Raw genomic sequence first — 19585 nt, 5'->3', positions numbered from 1 at the left:
CATTCAGCAGTCACTAAGCATCTCATATGCCAAACACTTAGCACTTAAGATATGGTCAGGACAGGATCCCTGCCCTTTGGCTTAGAGTTTCTCCCACTAGGGAGAAACAATTTTAGAAGTGAAAGGAAGGAATATAGGTATCATAATGGTCAATGTACAGACGGTAGTGGGTGTACAAGAGAGAGATTATACCCTAACACAGTGCCTGATATTATCAGTGACGCTCACTCTGTTCCAGGAACTATGGAGTAATACGCAGCCTTAGCCCAAAACAAGTTTGCAAACTGATGGAGTAGTTAGAAAAGTAACTAAGACTTATGTGCACTATGATCAGGTCCATAATAATGTCATGCATTTCGTAGAGGATACAGAAAGGATCTCACAATAACAGTTTGCAGTGCCCCTGTGGATGGATGTACAGTGACCATGGTACCCCACCATCACCCTACAGGTTGCTTGGTCCCTCTGCTGCTGCTGACATCCTTCAGCTGAGCAGCAGCCTTCCCCTACAAAGCCGAGGCCGGGCCCGCCTCCTAGTGGGCAACGATGACGTCCACATCATCGCCCGGTCTGATGATGAACTACTAGATGACTTTTTCCATGATCAGAGTACAGCTACCAGCCAAGCAGGCAAGTTTATGTGGTGAAAGGGTAACGTTTGTCTGGTCTTTTTCCCTGCTGAGGGAAAGCAGAACAGTATCTGCCCTGCCTGGAGAAATCCCATTTTATAGGAGCCAGAACCACTCAGTGATTTAGCCAAGGGCAATAAAAACCGTTTTACATCTGGATACCTATGATGTTCCAAACCTTGTGATAGACATTGGGTCCTGTTAGGGAAATACTGCAATTTTTGGATCAATTGATGCATGACAATGCCAAGAGTCTCACTCTCCTTTGTTTCCCTACAGGGACCCTGTCCAGCATCCCCACAGCCCTGACCCGTTGGACAGAGGAATGCAAGGTTCTTGATGCTGAGAGCATGCATGACTGTGTTTCAGGTGTGTGGCAGTTCGGTTATCAGGGCAGTAGTGAGTCTTCCAGGGCTGGGACAGTGCATGGAAAGTTGTTTCCCTGGTTCTCTGTGGCCCCAAGCTCTGCCTCTTGGCTTTCTCCCCCACCTCCCCTGAGCAGCCTCCGATCTTTGCTTCTTTGGTCCAGTTGTTAAAGTGCCCATTGTCAATCACCTGGAATTCCTGAGGGATGAGGAGCTGGAAGAAAGGCGGGAGAAACGCAGGAAACAACTAGCTGAGGAAGAAACAAAGATAACCGACAAAGGCAAAGAAGATAAGGAGAACAGGGATCAGAGTGCACAGGTGATTCCCAAGAGCTGGGAGGACTCATCTTTGGCTATGTCTGCCTTAACTTTCCCATGGCTTTAGCATACATGTGGTTGGCCCCAAGAGTCATGGAAGATTCTAGGACGTTCACATTGAAACTGAGAAATGATCCACTTCAAATTCACTGTACACTTGAATGGTTTTTAGGGGAAAAGAATTCAAACCCAGGGGGAAAATTGTTTCTCCGGTGTTTTGCTGGGGAAAACTGGAGTCAGAACCAGAGCAGCTCCTGACTCAACAGCTCCTGACTCACTGTACAGTCTCTACTTTCAGTGAATACAGCTAGACAAGAACAATGACCTTGACTAAGCCCATGCTCTTAATGGTTCAATTCCGTTTCGGTGGATTGCCTTCTTAAGTGTCAGGGAAAACTTACCAATATGATTCCATTCCAACATTTGAATAAGTTGGGCTTAGGCTTCAGATCAGAGAAAATGTTCCTACCCTGAACCCCATGACCACATGTCATTTTCTAGGGCTCAATTTGTGAAATCTCTAACATGATTTTGGTTTTTCTGAAACTTCTGGAACCTTGAATAGTATAGCTTTGAAATAAATGAAGTAAATGCTGATAAAAATACAAGGAAACTAAAAGACTTGAGTGAAAGACTTTATTATACCTCACTCAACAGGGCATCAGATTTAAAAGGATATTGAAATGTTCAATTATGATAACAAGCTTGATCTAACAAATATCTTTGTATAGAACTTTTGCCTAATAAATAGTAACATTGTTTCAAGCACATGTAAAGGGATAGGAAATAAGCCTGGCATTTTGTAAGCCGGAGTGTACAAAATGAGCCCAAGGAAGGGAAATATATATAGGTGAAACTTTTAAGAAATTCTTGCTTGTCTCAGCGATTGTGTTCAGGTCATGTCCTATGTCCAAGCCAATCTCCAATGTGGTTTTTATTATCCTTTCCTCTCATTGTTTAGTCAGCCCCCTGACAGTTTCCCCCTTGTCCCCAAGCAATCCTTGAGCATGAGTATGTATTAGAGAAATTGGAGGTATGTTTGCATGCTAAAGTGCTCATCTTCCATCCAGGTCATACGTGTCATATGTGGGAGATGGCAACTATTAAAGTTGACCTCTATCTCATGTGCTTGCAAAGTCCCACATTGGTCTGTCCCTTTTCTTTGCAGTGTACTACATCTAAGACAAATGACTCCACTGAACAGAACCTCTCAGGTAACTCTCCCTCCCTTTTCCCCTTCTTGATAATTGGTTGGTTTTTTATCCTGACCCAAATAGCTGGCCCAAGTGGGCTGAAGATGAACGCTGGTGCTCTGTGGGATGAGGTAGTAGATTGTATAGTTTTAGGGTCATACCCCATCTTGGAGATAACTATACAGTCTACTGTCTTTCCCACGGTGGTGCGCTTCCCCTCCGACGTGCTGTGTTTTTAGGTTCTCATTCTGATTATGCTGTACTGCGTTCTGGCATGTGTAGTGAGGCCATGTGTCCTGTCCCCTTTACTGACCCCCATGGTGTGGTGCTTAATGAGAACACCTGATGACAGTGGTTCCTAAATGCTAGTCCTCAGTGGAAATGAACAGAATAAGGGAGGTTTAATGAGTTTCTCAAAAAGCTGAGTTTGTTCAATTTAAAGGACTATTATAAATTACAGAGATTATGTACTTCCTACTTCTTTGGTATCAAAATATTTTTATTAAATGATATTAATGGGATTTTTTTTCTTACTTGGCTAAAATTAAAAGTTGGTGACCCTGTGTTAGTCTCTTGTCTCTTTTTATTTTTTCCTTTTTCTATAAATTTCGTGGGTCTGTGGAATCTAAAAGTCTAAGAATGTTGCCTTGAGCAATCTGCTTTTGGCGAAGGTAGCTCAGTGGGCTAAATGGTATTACTACTCTATGCTTTCCATTCCTCCTAATTTTCCTAACGTCAGTAGCCACTTTGTGATTCTAATAACTGGTCCATATGGTATTATATGTCTCCCCCACCCCTATTTCCTCAGAACTTTCTTCTGCTTCCCTATACATTCTGTCTCCTTTGGCACTTGAGTTGGGAAATGATTGTACCAAAGCCTACACAGTATTTTTTAAAGCAGTGAAAGAGGGTAGGTGTCCTGGTGCCCTGAATCTGGTAGAAGGTCTTTGAAAGGGTCTGTCATCAGGTAAAATGGCCTTTTGCCTGCTGCCCTTGCTAGAGGATTCTGCTCATGCCGGGGTGAGGTAGTAAGTTGTATTGTTGTGGGGTAGGGATTTTAAGCCCCAATTAGAAGATAACTATACAACTTACTACTTTCCCTGGTGTGTTGCATATTCACATTTAGTCTTAACACCGTTGCCTCCATCAGACAGAGTTGTAGATGTTCCTTGGATAATCAGGACTGCGAGAAAAGGGAGGTGGAAGGGGACAGGTGGTATTTAGGGTGAGGCAAGTATTATAAAGTGACTTGAACTCTCCCCCTTCCACCCAGGGCACAGAATGGATTTAATTCTTAGGGTCTACAAAGAGTCAGATCTTTTGGTTCTTGGGACTAAGATAGCACTGTGCCTTAGCCCTCATCCTGAGTATACCAGACCAGCCACGAGCTGTTCCTAGGAGCAGTTGGTGACTGAGGGGAATCCTGCATCACTGACTGAGTGGGATACTTGTTGTGCCACATGTGCTGATTGAGTGGCTCCCCCGGTCCTTGGCTGATTGCCTTTTAACAACCCCATTGTCGTTCTTTCCGAGAAAGATGGGACTCCCATGCCTGAGAGCTACCCAACAACCCCATCTTCAACTGATGCAGCTACATCTGAGCCCAAGGAGTCCCTTGTCACTCTGCAGCCCTCACAACAGCAACCAACACTCCCACCCCCACCAGCCTTGGGAGAGATTTCTCAAGAGCTGCAGTCCCCGACTGGAGAAGCGGGAAGCTCTACCCAGCTATTGATGCCTGTAGAGCCAGAGGAATTGGGTCCCACAAGGCCAAGTGGAGAAGCAGAAACAACTCAGATGGAGCTATCCCCAGCTCCCACTATAAGTGAGTAGAATTTCAAGGTTTGGGGGTAGGGGTAGAACAGGGGGGAAGAATGGACATCTTTGTAGTTCCTCTTTACTCTCTTACTTTAGAGAATTTCTAAAGTAGAAGCTCAAGCCCTCACAGTAGGGTCTCATATTGCACATTACCTTTTTAGCTAAAGTTGAGGTTTCTTCTCTGTGTCCTCAAGTGATTATATATACATCTGAGTGTCTTAATGATACTAGTGATGGTGCCAACAGTTTGAGGTGATCACTCTGTTCCTGGCTATCATGCCATGCTTATTATTTTATTATTTAACTTCTTTAAAAAACAATCATCCAAAGTAGAGGGTGTTATCTCCATGAATAAACTGGAACTCAAAGGTGAAATAATTAGCCGAAGGTCACTCAGTAAGTGGTTGAGCTGTGATTAAAATCCAGATCTGTGTAACTCTGGAGCTTGCTTTTCTTCAACATTTCCAGGAATGGGCAAGCACGTGACCGCACACTTAGCAGCTCTCCCATCCCAGCCAACACCATTTATCTCATGGCACTGTTTCCCACTGGTTTGAAATGGGGCCTCAAAATTCTTCTCAGCAGTGTTCCAACAGGGTAAACAAGCCTGTTTGCCGTTCCTGCTCTTTACCATACTGCCTGTGACGAGCTCTGGAAAAACCTTAGGGTGTAGGGGGTTTTGCCTTAAAGGAACCTTGTTTGTTTAGACAAGCAGAACCAAAGAGCTTGTGTAAATGATACCTGCAGGAAATCTGAAAGTGACAGGATCCCTTACCTGGGGTGCCTAGAGAAGATGTTTCACAGGCATGCTTGGAACACCATAAATGTTTAACAGATAATAGAAAGGGCTTGAGTTGAGTTTTTTAAAGCAAATGAGATTGAGGGGGGAGCATCAGGCCAGCGTGAAGTGAAGGTGAAGAAGTGAGAAGTCTGATCTGGCTGCTTCTTAATTCAGCCTCCCCCTCTTCGAAGCAGAGATCTAACCTCTCCATGTGACTTCCTCCTAGCCTCTCTTTCCCCAGAGAGAGCTGAAGATTCTGATGCTCTGACAGCTGTCAGCAGTCAACTGGAAGGCTCTCCCATGGACACCAGCAGCCTGGCTTCCTGCACCCTGGAGGAAGCTGTGGGTGACACCTCAGCACCTGGCAGTTCTGAGCAGCCCACAGCAGGCAGCTCCACTCCTGGGGATGCCCCACCAGTTGTGACAGAAGTGCAAGGCAGGAGTGAAGGGTCAGGGGAACCTACCCAGCCCCCAGAGGACAGGTAAGCACTGTGTGAGTGAGAGGAGGGCAGGGTGTGTTGGTGGGTATTTCAAGCCACATTCATACTTAGTAACCAGTGCACATGCTTTGTATACTGGGGAAATCAACTTGGCTTCTGTGAGAAAAGGGGTACTATAGGAATATTTTATAAGTGGAAAATATAATACAGAGAACTTGAAAATGATTTCCTTTAGCTCTACCCCTGCATCCTCTGAGAGTTCTTCCACCAGAGATTCTGCCGTGGCCATTTCTGGAGCAGATTCCCGGGGAATCCTAGAAGAACCACTGCCTTCAACAAGCAGTGAAGAAGAAGATCCTCTAGCAGGTGAGCTCCATGTGTGCTCAGGCCATCCTGGGGCTGTTTAGGCTTCTAGTAACCCTTGGCATGGAAATGCCCACCAGTCGAACCGTTCCATCCAGATGGCGGGTGGCATATATATGGGGGGAGGGCCTGCAGTAAGGGGATGCTGATGCTACACAATGGAATGAGCCCAGGCCTTTGGAGTCAAACTGATCTTAGCTCAAATCCCCTCTCTGCCACCTACTTTTAGGAACTGGAGCCATTACTTAACTTTTCTGATCCTCATTGATACTGAGAGGGTGATGATAGCTACATGGTGGGGTCTTGAAGGTTAAGTGACAGTGCACACACAGAACTTGGCATATAACAAGAGCTGTTCGGAGCCTAGGGAAGGGTGGGTGGGCCTTCTCTGTGTCCCCTGTGTCCTTGGCATGAAATGAGGACAGAGAAAGCTGGTCTCCCTCATCCAAGGCCATGGGTTTCTTTGATCCAAGTACATCTTCAGGCTTCAGTAGAAGTAAAAGTCCCTTCACATCTTGCATCTCCCCTCAGGTATTAGTCTCCCCGAAGGCGTGGACCCCTCTTTTCTGGCCGCGCTCCCTGATGACATTCGCCGAGAAGTTCTACAGAACCAGCTGGGCATTCGTCCACCAACGCGGACTGCCCCCTCGACAAATAGCTCAGCTCCTGCAGTGGTGGGGAATCCTGGTGTGACCGAAGTGAGCCCTGAGTTCCTGGCCGCCCTGCCTCCAGCCATCCAGGAGGAAGTATGTGAGCGGGGGGGCTGGTGGTGCCAGGCTACCTGGCTGTGGGTATGCCCCCATTGACTCCTCCTGCTCTGTAGGTACTGGCACAGCAGAGAGCTGAGCAACAGCGACGGGAACTGGCACAGAATGCCAGCTCAGATACCCCCATGGACCCTGTGACCTTCATCCAGACTCTGCCCTCAGACCTGCGCCGTAGTGTCCTAGAGGACATGGAGGACAGCGTGTTGGCCGTGATGCCACCTGACATTGCAGCTGAGGCTCAAGCCCTGAGGCGAGAGCAGGAAGCCCGGCAGAGGCAGCTCATGCATGAGCGGCTTTTTGGGCACAGCAGCACCTCTGCACTCTCTGCCATTCTTCGAAGCCCGGGTACAGAGGGAGGCAAGTGGGAGGGCTCTGGAATGTCTGGCTTTGGCCACATGAGACTCTTTGTTCTCCTTTGTATTACTTGGGCCCAGCTCAGCACACACCCCCTCCCCAATTTCAGTTTCCTTTTTCTTTCCTTCCAGCCTTCACCAGTCGCCTGAGTGGCAACCGTGGGGTCCAATACACTCGGCTTGCCGTGCAGAGAGGCGGCACCTTCCAGATGGGGGGTAGCAGCAGCCATAATAGGTACCCTTTGCCTGTCTTTTTTTCTTTGCCATACCACCTTTCATGTCTACTACTAGTCCAACTCCCTTTATTTATAGGTGGAGAGGCTGAATGACCTCTCTAGGATGTTTACTTGAATGAATGGGGAAGCCAGATCTTTGGACTCCCCCTTCAGAAAGCCACACTTCTGGTTAGTGTAGCTACTGTAGACCATAATCACAAAGTAAGGTAGGCAGGCAGCAGGCTCTAGCTGTGGTTACAACAAGGAAAGCCACCTGCCTCCCACACAAATAGGAAAACAGTGACAACCGCTTGCCTTGAGATTACAGCACCTAGGCTGCAGAAGAGTTCATTATTAACGAGGCCAGAGCGTGAAGGGAGTGATCAGTCCCTATTCAGCAGACAACCTCCTGGTAGTCTATAGAAGGCCAAAATAAGCATTGTGTCCTAGGACTTTATGGGCAGTCCAATTTTACCAGTTGATACAGACCTGGGCTGCAGTCTCTGCTTTCTTCTCAGTCGTTGGGTGATGTAGGGCAAGTCACTTAACCTATTTGAGCCTCTTGCTCATCATCTCAAAATTGGGTGGTTCTCTAGTCTTTACAGGAGCCCCATGAGGAAGCTGTTACAGATATTGTAGGGTATCTGGAACATAGTAGGCACTCAAGGGGACAGCTGTTGTTACTATTAAGAATACTTAAGAGTCCTTGGACTGGACACCCTCCCTGCTCGAGCCTCCTGGGATGTATCCAGCTCATCCCCCTCCCCTAGGCCTATGCCTGATCCCAGAGCTCTAGCCAAAATATTACCCAGAAACTATGCTCTGTTCCAGGCCTTCTGGCAGTAATGTGGACACTCTCCTACGCCTCCGAGGACGGCTCCTCCTGGATCACGAAGCCCTGTCTTGTCTCCTGGTCCTACTTTTTGTGGATGAGCCGAAGCTCAATACTAGCCGTCTACATCGAGTACTGAGAAATCTCTGCTACCACGCCCAGACCCGCCACTGGGTCATCCGAAGCCTGCTCTCCATCTTGCAGCGCAGCAGTGAGAGTGAGCTTTGCATTGAAACACCCAGGCTCTCCTCAAGTGAGGAAAAGGGCAAAAAGTCAAGCAAGAGCTGTGGGTCAAGCAGCCATGAGAACCGGCCCCTGGACCTGCTACACAAGATGGAGTCTAAGAGCTCCAACCAGCTTTCCTGGCTCTCAGTATCCATGGATGCAGCCCTAGGCTGCAGGACTAATATATTCCAGATCCAGCGTTCAGGGGGGCGCAAACATACTGAGAAGCATGCAAGTAGTGGCTCCACTGTCCACATCCACCCCCAGGCTGCTCCTGTTGTCTGCAGACACGTTCTGGATACACTCATTCAATTAGCCAAGGTGAGGAGCTTGGAGGGAACCCAACTCCTGGGGATGGAAGACGGTTATCAGCCATAGCGTAGGTGAAATCTGAATTCTGAGGGAGCTACCAGGTCCTCATCGTTGGTGCTGAGGCCTGTATTGTTTCTGGGAGATTGTCCAGTAAATAATTTTGTGGGTTTTTTGTGTTCACGCTTCACAATTTTTATGCATTGTCTCATTCAGCCATCAAACAACCCTCAGTGGTTTGCATGGTTCCCATTTTACAGATGAAGAAGCTGGGATACAGAAATCTTTAGTGGCTTTGTCGTGGCTAGTAAGTGATGGAGCTGGCTGGACCTAGAACTTAATTCAGTTCTCTTTTTTTTTTTTTTCAGTCCTCTTTTTCATAAGCTTTGCTGCCATTTGTTGAGGGCCTGCCTTATACCAGGCACTATGCGAAATGCATTACCTCTAATCTCAACAATTTTGCACAGTCGTGTAGGTATCCTCCCCATTTTGTAAGTATAGAGATAGATGCTCAGAAAAGTTTGCTAATCGTCTGTCTCCCTACAGAGCTTTTGTTAGTTTCTCTAGGCTGCTTCACAACATCAGTTGGATAAAACTCCTATGTTACATCTCTCCAGTGTTACTAAAGCTGTCCAAAGGAGTGGAGAGTCTAGGAGCCAGTTGTCTTTCCTTGTCACAAGACATTTTCTGTGTAGACCTCGTACGCCAAGCCTGTCCTTCTTTTCCTGGCAGGTGTTTCCCAGCCACTTCACACAGCAGCGGACCAAAGAAACAAACTGTGAGAGTGATCGGGAGAGGGGCAGTAAGCAGGCCTGCAGCCCATGCTCTTCACAGTCCACGAGCAGTGGCATTTGCACAGACTTCTGGGACTTATTGGTAAAACTGGACAACATGAATGTCAGCCGGAAAGGCAAGAACTCTGTGAAGTCAGTGCCAGTGAGCGCTGGTGGTGAGGGGGAAACTTCCCCATACAGCCTCGAGGCCTCTCCACTGGGGCAGCTCATGAACATGTTGTCACACCCAGTCATCCGCCGGAGCTCTCTCTTAACTGAGAAACTCCTCAGACTCCTTTCTCTCATCTCAATTGCTCTCCCAGAAAACAAAGTGTCGGAAGCACAGGCTAATTCTGGCAGCAGTGCTTCCTCCACCAGTGTTGCCACATCAACCACATCTACCACCACTACCACTGCTGCCTCCAGCACACCCACTCCCCCTGCTGCAACCACCCCTGTCACTTCTGTTCCGGCCCTGGTTGCTGCCACGACTATATCCACCATTGCTGTAGCCGCTTCAACCACAGTGACTACCCCCACGACTTCTACCACTACTGTTTCAAGTAAGTGTGGATGTAGGCTGGGAGCTGAGGGGTGTGTACACCCACCTCATCCCCAACTCTCCCCCACCCGGGTATTCCTCCCTAAATGACAGCAGTCAGCTTGGTTTGTGTTTGTGAGAGCCAAATGTGTTAATTCTCACCCTCATTTGTCCAAGTTCTCTCCGTCTTCCCCTCCCTCCCCCCTCCACCACTCCTGTGGAGACCACTGAATGTGGCTTCCCCTAGGCTAAGCTCAAAAAGGAGGAGAGGGGCTTCCCTGGTGGCGCAGTGGTTGAGAATCTGCCTGCCAATTCAGGGGACACGGGTTCGAGCCCTGGTCTGGGAAGATCCCACATGCCGTGGAACAACTGGGCCCATGAGCCACAATTACTGAGCCTGCGCGTCTGGAGCCTGTGCTCCGCAACAAGAGAGGCCATGATAGTGAGAGGCCCGCGCACCACGAAGAAGAGTGGCCCCCGCTTACCACAACTAGAGAAAGCCCTCACACAGAAACGAAGACCCAACACAGCCATAAATAAATAAATAAATAATTTTTTTTTAAAAAAAGGAGAGGGAGAAAGTCCCTGTCTTTAAACAATCCCCAGTCTTTCTAGCCTGGTTGAGGGAGCCAGTTCTCAGAGGAAGCAGTTCAAGAGCAGGCAGGATAACAGTGGGAATCAGGGTAGAATCAAGTAGCCAGGCCATCCCAGGAAGTGAAGGGAATGTGCCCTGCGGCACACTAATAAGAATCATTTGAAGAAACAGATTTTGAAGGAAGGGGGGCTTTCAGAGAGCCCTCTGACGGTAGGGGAACAGTTGCGAGAAATATCTGGGATTCTTTGTCACTTTAGAAGGTACAGTCATAAGAGTCCTTGGTATCCCAAGTCATTTGGATTCGGCTATGTGGGGTGGATCTTCATTTTCACTACTTTTCCATTTTGAAGCCCTGGGCAGTGCAGCAATTGGCTCTGCCACTTAAGTCTCTGGCATGCGAGTTTCAGAGGCTTACAGTGTTCTGTCTGTTTCCTCAAAGCTTCTACTGCTACTAAGGCCAGCAAATCTCCAGCGAAGGTGGGTGATACCGGCAGCAGCACGGACTTTAAGATGGTATCCTCTGGCCTCACTGAAAATCAGCTCCAGCTCTCTGTAGAGGTGAGTCCAAGCTCTTCTGACCTCCCAAGGTTGGGGGAGAAAGAGTTTACTGGGGTAGATAATGTTTTAGTTCTCAAGTTGGTGCTCACCCCATCTCCTTTCTTTTTCCCAGGTGTTGACATCCCATTCTTGTTCTGAAGAAGGCCTAGAGGATGCAGCCAATGTGTTACTGCAGCTCTCTCGGGGGGACCCTGGGACCCGGGACACTGTTTTGAAGCTGCTACTGAATGGAGCCCGCCATCTGGGTTATACCCTTTGTAAACAGATAGGTAATAATAGGAGTAAAGCACCCTGTTTTTCTGAAACCTTCCACTTAGGTGTCACCTTTTTATGGAAGCCTTCCCTGAACCCCCAGGCTGAATCAAACTCCTCTGTGCATCTGTAGCACAGCCCCATGAGCTCTTCTTTCACAGCACTGATAATACTAGGTTGTCATCTGTTTTCCTCTGCCCAGTTCTCTGAGAGCAGGGCTGGTCTTCTCTCTACATTCCCAATCCCTGGCACACAGCTGGTAATTGGTGCTTAGTGAAGGAAAATGAGAACCCATAGGACCGACATTGCTTTTCCATTCTGGGCACTCATAAGAGCCCTATGATGAGCCTGCTGAGGCAGTTCGCCACCTCAGAGATGCACCTATACTACATTCAGGCTCGGGAATTGAAAGAATAATACCCTCTGCCTTTGTGCAGTTTTGAGGGTACAAAAATTCTAAGAATACTTGCAAATTATCTAGTTTCAGTCTTCCTGTTTTACCAAGAAAACTAAAACCCAGGTGATGGGGTGGCTGAATCAAGGAGTGGGGCCAGATTTGCTTTCAGCATCTATAGAGACACTCTTTGCTCTCTCCCACCCCCCATCCCAATCATGGGTCTCCCTAGATCTCAACCACCTGTGTAGTTATCTCCTTCTCACAAACATCCCTGGAGCTGAGGTGACATGAGAGTCAATTAAACTATGTGATCTAGGATGTTCTTTGTTGCATGAGAATTACAGAGTTCTTCCAAAAGAGGCCTCTGATCTTTCTTGACTGCCACCATTTATTCAACATCCATAGGTTAGGCAGTGTCCTAGGCACTCTGCTAGACAGTTATCTCCTAATTCTCAAAGCAGCCTTGTGAGGTTAGGCAGTATGAGCCACATTATTAAGATGGGTAAGCAAATTGGGAAAGAGATTAAGCAATTTGCCTGAGATTACCACAAAAACCTAAGAAGTTTGAGAGGTATACGGGCTTCAAAAGAGATACTTTTTCCCCTCTGCACTGAGCTGTATTTCTTGTAGATTCAGCAAATTCTCAAGGCCAGATAAACCAGTGGCCCCTGAGCAGTTAGTTGATCTGTGAGCACACATAGTAAAATGAACAGAGCAAAATTCTGCTCATTCCAGGTTCAGTGCAGCTGAACAAAGCACCTAGGAAGTTTTCTTGGAAAGGTTTGGCTTTTCACTGCTTCATTAGGGAAGTCTCTGAACACTTGCTGGCTTCTCTGCCTGCCCAGGAACCCTTCTGGCTGAACTACGGGAATACAATCTGGAACAGCAGCGACGAGCCCAGTGTGAGACCCTCTCCCCTGATGGCCTGCCTGAGGAGCAGCCACAGACCACCAAGCTGAAAGGCAAAATGCAGAGCAGGTAGGTGGCAGCTGCCCATTTGGCTGTGGGGTTGGGATCAGGGACATTCTGAAAAGTGGCTCTTCCTGGCTTCCTGGTTATTTTTTCCCTCTTCCCTGGACAGATTTTGTTTCTGTCCTGTACACAGTCGGCCCTATTTTTCCTACTTGTGTGATTTTCTTCTGAGATTCCTTACCCCCTGCTTGACACAAGAAAGCCCTGCCTGCTCTGGGTGTTGATGCTTTGATGCTCTCAGTATACGCAAGCCACCTCTACACTCTCCAGGTTTGACATGGCTGAGAATGTGGTAATCGTGGCATCTCAGAAGCGACCTCTGGGTGGCCGGGAGCTCCAGTTGCCTTCTATGTCCATGTTGACATCCAAGACATCTACCCAGAAGTTCTTCTTGAGGGTACTGCAGGTCATCATCCAGCTCCGGGACGACACACGCCGAGCTAACAAGAAAGCCAAGCAGACAGGCAGGCTAGGTATGGAACTGGGGTGTCCAGTTGAGGGGCAAGGTTGGCGGTGGAAAAACAAGAGACCCTGGAGGGCAGGACTTAATGTCATGTCTCCTTCCTGTTTGATCTTTTCTAAGGAAAATGATGATCCTATCTTAAAATGTTGGTGGCTGCATTCTGTATCTCACTCAAGCCGTCTACATAGGAAATTTCACTAGGGCAAGTGGGAATTAAAGGGGAGTGGAAATCTGGCAAGGAAACTGGGGACAGATCTTTTGGTGAACAAGATTTAACTCACTGAGTTTGTCTCCTCTCTGCTTCCTTGAACACTCTTGGCTAAAATATTGTAGCCATGTTGCCTCAGCTATGGCATGCCAAATCCAACGTCTTTCCCCCTGTCCCGCAGAACTCTCTCACCTGCCACCATCCGTCTGCCCAGCCCCATGTTGCCTGCCCTTATCTGTAATGGTAGCTCTTAGTGCCTGACGATGAGCATTCTGAGGCTGCCTGAGCTTAAAGCTCAAAGACTTCAGCAAGGTGTCCCGTGGTGGCCCAGGAGATGGGAGAGAGAATATTGAGCATTCTCTCTTTCTACAGTTTACATCTTACCTTATTTTTTCTTTCTCCCAGGTTCTTCCGGTTTAGGCTCAGCTAGCAGCATCCAGGCAGCTGTTCGGCAGCTGGAGGCTGAGGCTGATGCCATTATACAAATGGTACGTGAGGGTCAAAGGGCGCGGAGACAGCAACAAGCAGCAACGGTTAGCATGATGCCTGTGGCCCCTCATTCATTTGTCTCTCCTCCCTCCCCCACCACATCATCAGTGGGGTTTCATTGCCCTTACCTTGTATGCTTTTGCATTAAGTTTGCTATATGAATGCTTCTGGATAACAGGGTTACTTTCTCTTGGTGCTTTCTTTACTGTTTGTTTATTGGTTTGGTTTGGTTTGATTTAAAGCTTGGCCGTCATACCCCACTCCCAGCTATCCAATCAACAGTGGCGCTTTTGCAAACTGCATAATGCTAAGTGTCTGGGTTCTGAGGGGATTCGTGATAAAAGATTTTTCAGTCTCATGGAACAATGCAAGTACCTCAGAGACACGTCAGGAATCCTGCCCTTGAAAGTCCCCCAAGCTTGGTACACATCCCACACAGCCTCTTCTGGCTATGGCTGATCCCTCCACCCTGGTCTCTGCCTCTATTCTTCATACTCCTTTGGCACCCAGGCAGTTGGGCACTTTTAGGAGGAAGCCTTTTCAGGTTCCTAGGTAGCCAGTTCATTGTTGGGATCTCAGCACAGAGTGGCTGTAGGAAAAGCCTGGAATCATGTATATATGCTGTGGCACTCATTGTTTTCCTGTCCTTGTAACAACATGCAAGTCGCCTTCCCAAGATCCGGGAAATAAGGATATCTCGATGCCTATTTTTTCTTTATCTGTAATTACTGTTATACAGTGTGATTTCATTGAGCATGCTGGGAACAGCCTAGAATTTAAGAGCTGTAGCTCCAGCAGGGTAGAAAGGGAGAATAGAGAACTATTATTCTGGAGTTATTTTTTCTGCCCAGTCTCTTTCCCACACCTGATATGACAGATGTTGGCTTTTTTAAAAAGCCAATCCCATCCATCAAAGATTGCACTAATTCATTCCCGTTATTTCCCCTTTTGTGAGCAAAAAGGAACAAAGAGTAAACCTACCTTCTGCCCATCTGAGTTTTATATATAGGTATATATGTGTGTGTAAACTGTCCCTAGAAGTCTTGAAGTCCAGGAGGATGGTGCCTGACTGGACACAGGCCTGGAATAGAGTGGAGGCAAATGTGGGCATCCAGGGAGCTCTTTGCAAAAGCTTGCTAGCTCAGGGTGGAGGACAGCAAAGGAGGTGGGAAGGCCATTCTTTTGTCCTGGAGAGCTACCTAAGGAAACTTCTTCCCATATGGGAAGACATGGGAGGCTTCTTTCCAAGCTTATGATATGTGAGAGATTGTAGGACAGCCTCTAGCCTGTCCCTGAGGAAAGCAGAGTTGCACCCTTTATGTGACTTTGTCTCCCTTTTATCCAGTCGGAGTCAAGCCAGTCAGAGGCATCTGTCCGAAGGGAGGAATCACCCATGGATGTGGACCAGCCATCTCCCAGTGCTCAAGATACTCAGTCCATTGGTCAGTACTGCTTCCCATCTCCAGCCCAACAAAAGGGAGAACCAGTCTTCATGGAATGCCTGCTGGATCCCCTGCTTCCAACATACATAAGCTCAGTGTTTTCCAGTTTGTTCAAGTGAACCCTGGTTTCTGTATGTTGATAGGCCCGTACCAATCAACTAAGATCACTAACCATCACCACCTGGTCCTCATTGGAGAATCATAGCACACATTGCAATTTCTGTAGTAAAGAAACTATGATGATATTGTGTGGAGACAGCATACGTTTGAGTCTTGTCTCCCCATTTACTATCTCTGGGACCTGAGGCAAACCTCTCTTTGTTCAGTTTCCTCATTTAAAATAGGGATGTTCATAGTTAGGATTGAGTTAACACGTGTACATATAGCAGTTAGAGCAGTACCTGGCACACAGTGGATGCTATTATTAGCAGCATTTTTCAAGGTTAATTTCATATAGAATGCTTTTTGGCACCCTTTTAACACATTCCTGTGGGATAGTGTTGTCATAGGACATCCAGTTTTTAAAATATATTAAATCATTTAATAATCCATAGGTTTTCTGGGAGCTAGTAAGGCAATGAGAAGACCAATGCTGTCTGGTAGAATTTTCTTGCAGTAGCCATTAGCTACATGTAGCTTACTGAGCACTTGAAAAGCGTCTAGTGCAACTAGACAAACTTTTTCTTGTATTAATTTTATTCAGTTTAAGTTTAAATGCCATCCAGTATAGGACTAGAACTTGCTTTCAGATGTCACTCAATTACTCATTGGCCAGTGGACCAATCTACTTGATCTGCCTAATGGCCTGTGCATTTGGTCTGAATGAAGGAAAAGCCTCAGGGGCTTCCCAATCTCTCCTCTCTGTGCCCTCTATGCTCAGATGGAACTCCACAGGGGGAGAAGGAGAAGGAGGAGAGGCCACCCGAGTTACCCCTGCTCAGCGAGCAACTGAGCTTGGATGAGCTGTGGGACATGCTGGGAGAGTGCCTAAAGGAACTGGAGGAATCCCATGACCAGCATGCGGTGCTAGGTGAGTTGTGGCCTGAGGGAGGGCCCAGGTCCGCTGATCTGCTCTGGGGCCCTTTCTGCCAGCTTAATTTTCTTCCTTCCAGATTACTCCTCTCTGTCAGATCTCCATAATAGGAGTTCAAAGGAGAGGATTTTTTTTCTCTGACTTCATTGTCAGAAAAAAGATTAACGTTCTCTTTTGGTAGCTGGTATCTTTTACTTTTTAGACTGGGGGAATCTTTATAACTGGTTGCCTATCCCATTTTTCTCTGGAAACTCTGACTTCCTCTGAGGCACCATTATATTTCTCCTGCAAGTTTTCATTACTTTTTCATGTAGTACTTTTGAAATTTGATTATGAGGGGGGAAGAGGTTTATATGTTGAAGTTTATAAAGTAAATTGTCACTGTCCTATCGTTCCTACCCCCAGTACTACAGCCTGCCGTCGAGGCCTTCTTTCTGGTCCATGCCACAGAGCGGGAGAGCAAGCCTCCTGTCCGAGACACCCGTGAGAGCCAGCTGGCACACATCAAGGATGAGCCTCCTCCACTCTCCCCTGCCCCCTTAACCCCAGCCACTCCTTCCTCCCTTGACCCATTCTTCTCCCGGGAGCCCTCGTCTATGCACATCTCATCAAGCCTGCCCCCTGACACACAGAAGTTTCTTCGCTTTGCAGGTACAGGGAACTCTTAGGTACCCAAATGTAGAAGGCTTCATTTTTTTACAGGATCAATTCATACATTTTGTTCTTAGCTGATTTGCAGGGTGAGAGAGGGAGAGAGGGAGAGAGAGAGAGAGTGAGAGAGAGAGAGAGAGAGTGTGTGTGTGTGTGTGTTGGAAAGTGAGGCTAGTGAGGTAGGGACTGGGTCTGGAAGTCCTTGTGTGCCACACTACGTTTTTTTCCCCTGAAACAAGGAAGAGAGAGTTGCTGGCTGGTTGGCTTTCAGTCATTCTTCTGAGACCCATGATGTGCTGATTCCTGCTGTCCTTTCTCCCCCCAGAGACTCATCGCACTGTGTTAAACCAGATCCTACGGCAGTCCACCACCCACCTCGCTGATGGGCCTTTTGCTGTCCTGGTAGACTACATTCGTGTCCTCGACTTTGATGTCAAGCGCAAGTATGTGCCCTGGTGTTGGGGGGATGGGAACTCTCTAAATGGTATCTCCGCTCCCAGAAAGGAGCCAAAATTTCTCCTGGGATGATGTTTTCAGGGAAAAAAGTTTCCCTTGGTGGCAGCCCTTAGAATGGTGCTGGGGGGTGGGGGGGGCGGGGAGAGACTCATCTGTCTGTGCCACGGACAATCATTGTACGTAAATACTCCTTGGCCTTCTCCAACCCAGTCTCCATTCTTCATCAGAGAAATGCAAGCCTTTGTTTAATCACATGATTTCTAAAGTCCCAGTCCTTCCTTTGGGGTAATACAGGAGGTGCAGGTAGCCACAGCAGGGCTCATGGGGGGGCGAGCCTCCACAACACTCCTGTCATTTTTTACTCTTCTCTTCCTTCCTGTGCACCTACACATGCTTACCTGCTTATTGCAGAAATTCCATGCCTTAATGTCTGTGGGCCCCTATTCGATGGAGATGGGAAAAATTTAGAGTTGGTAGTGAATGACCTGCCTCTCCCAAACACTGGAGGGATCAAAGTGTCTGGAGGATGGGGGGAACATCACTGCGGATCTTCATCCTATTCAGGCAAACAAAAGTTTACTCTGCCACCCCTAATCTTATTTTCCTTCCTTTCCTACCTCCCAAGATATTTCCGCCAAGAGCTGGAGCGTTTGGACGAGGGGCTCCGGAAAGAAGACATGGCTGTGCACGTCCGCCGTGACCATGTGTTTGAAGACTCCTATCGTGAGCTGCACCGGAAATCCCCTGAAGAAATGAAGAATCGATTGTAAGAGCCCAGAGCAGAGAATAAGCAGGATGGGAGGGTTGGGACCCTCCCTACATGGTAGTGAAGGCTTACTTGGGGCCCAAATGTGCAGGGGAACTTAGGGAGGTGCTGCCCTCCCCAGTAGGAATTCCTAAGAGGAATCCAGCTTAGATAATCTCACTGAACTGTCACCTGTCTTCTCCACCCAGTCTCATGAGACTGGTCTTTTGCTGGCCATCTGGCCCTTGGGCTGAGCTATCCAACAATTCCTGTACAGACCGGAGAGTCTTTCACATTTACAAAGGTACACCTGATGGCTTCGCAAAGAGAGCTTCCTCCATTGTTACACTAGGAACGGGAACCCTGCTAAGCAAATGGTACCCTGGGTTGAGGGAGACCATACTTGCAAGAGTGGCTCCCCACCAAATTGGTAATCCCTCACTGGTGATTCTGGCGCCACCTAGAGGAGATTGGCAGTTTGCAGTACCATGTGTCATGGGAGCCATTGAGATGATAGACCTATTGATGTAGTTTGATCCTCCTGAACTCAGGAACTTGATTCCTCCCTTCCCTTATGGCATGGGCTCACTATCCATGTAGTCACACAGGAAGTCAGAGAGGCTTCCAAGACAGACTGAACCCTACTCCTCCACCACCAAATCCTTATAGACGTCGGACTCTGAGCTCAGCTCTCTTTGATGCCACTTGATGATTCCTTCCTTGATGAAAGCCTCCTGCTTTCTTATTAGGCCTTTATACCTTTCCTATTACTGTTTTCTGGAATATGGGTGAGGATTTACTGATACTTCGGGACATCTCTTCCATCAGTGATGCCCTTTTTTGTCCCAGATCCCCACCGCTCCTCTGGGCTCTCCTGGCACTCTGCATTTACCACTGTCCTCTGACCCTGCACTCCCCAGCTACTCCTTCACAATCGCTCACTCAGGTCATGCTGTGCAAAAGAATGGATTTGTCCTGGGCTTTCTGCACATCCCTGTTTCTGCTCTCTTATACAGGTATATAGTGTTTGAAGGAGAAGAAGGGCAGGATGCCGGAGGGCTCCTGCGGGAGTGGTATATGATCATCTCTCGGGAGATGTTTAATCCTATGTATGCCTTGTTCCGTACCTCACCTGGTGATCGGGTCACATACACCATCAATCCATCTTCCCACTGCAACCCCAACCACCTTAGCTACTTCAAGTTTGTTGGACGCATCGTGGCCAAAGCTGTATATGACAACCGCCTCCTAGAGTGCTACTTTACTCGGTCCTTCTACAAACACATCTTGGGCAAGTCTGTCAGGTGAGGATGTGGCACAAACCTGGGACTGTCTTCAGTCCTGGAAATCTAGTCCCTTTTCTTGTGTCCCATCACTAGGCTGCCTCTCCTCCACCCCAACC

At 47.8% G+C, this 19585-nt stretch overlaps 1 protein-coding gene across 15 annotated transcripts in view; it reads left to right on the top strand.

The window, feature by feature from the left end:
* The window catches only part of HUWE1 (HECT, UBA and WWE domain containing E3 ubiquitin protein ligase 1), a 141776-nt gene that overhangs the window by 119173 nt on the left and 3018 nt on the right, over positions 1-19585 (top strand). For 14 of the 15 annotated variants that reach the window (XM_082445050.1, XM_082445059.1, XM_082445060.1 and 11 more), the window contains 23 exons: positions 452-630; positions 909-998; positions 1159-1313; positions 2481-2526; positions 4043-4330; positions 5331-5586; positions 5780-5910; positions 6439-6653; positions 6731-7019; positions 7160-7262; positions 8074-8620; positions 9341-9944; positions 10957-11075; positions 11188-11344; positions 12570-12702; positions 12967-13169; positions 13773-13900; positions 15202-15298; positions 16179-16328; positions 16737-16982; positions 17308-17425; positions 18064-18204; positions 19200-19487. In XM_082445050.1, the coding sequence (XP_082301176.1) occupies positions 452-630; positions 909-998; positions 1159-1313; positions 2481-2526; positions 4043-4330; positions 5331-5586; positions 5780-5910; positions 6439-6653; positions 6731-7019; positions 7160-7262; positions 8074-8620; positions 9341-9944; positions 10957-11075; positions 11188-11344; positions 12570-12702; positions 12967-13169; positions 13773-13900; positions 15202-15298; positions 16179-16328; positions 16737-16982; positions 17308-17425; positions 18064-18204; positions 19200-19487 (4683 nt within the window). The remainder of the gene's footprint in view (positions 1-451; positions 631-908; positions 999-1158; positions 1314-2480; positions 2527-4042; positions 4331-5330; positions 5587-5779; positions 5911-6438; positions 6654-6730; positions 7020-7159; positions 7263-8073; positions 8621-9340; positions 9945-10956; positions 11076-11187; positions 11345-12569; positions 12703-12966; positions 13170-13772; positions 13901-15201; positions 15299-16178; positions 16329-16736; positions 16983-17307; positions 17426-18063; positions 18205-19199; positions 19488-19585) is intronic. The other variant, XM_082445058.1, reaches the window with a different exon arrangement.

This window comes from Balaenoptera physalus (genome assembly GCF_965194825.1).
Source record: "Balaenoptera physalus genome assembly, chromosome: X".
NCBI classification, from domain to species: domain Eukaryota; kingdom Metazoa; phylum Chordata; class Mammalia; order Artiodactyla; family Balaenopteridae; genus Balaenoptera; species Balaenoptera physalus.
This window is presented reverse-complemented; position numbering and strand designations above follow the sequence as displayed.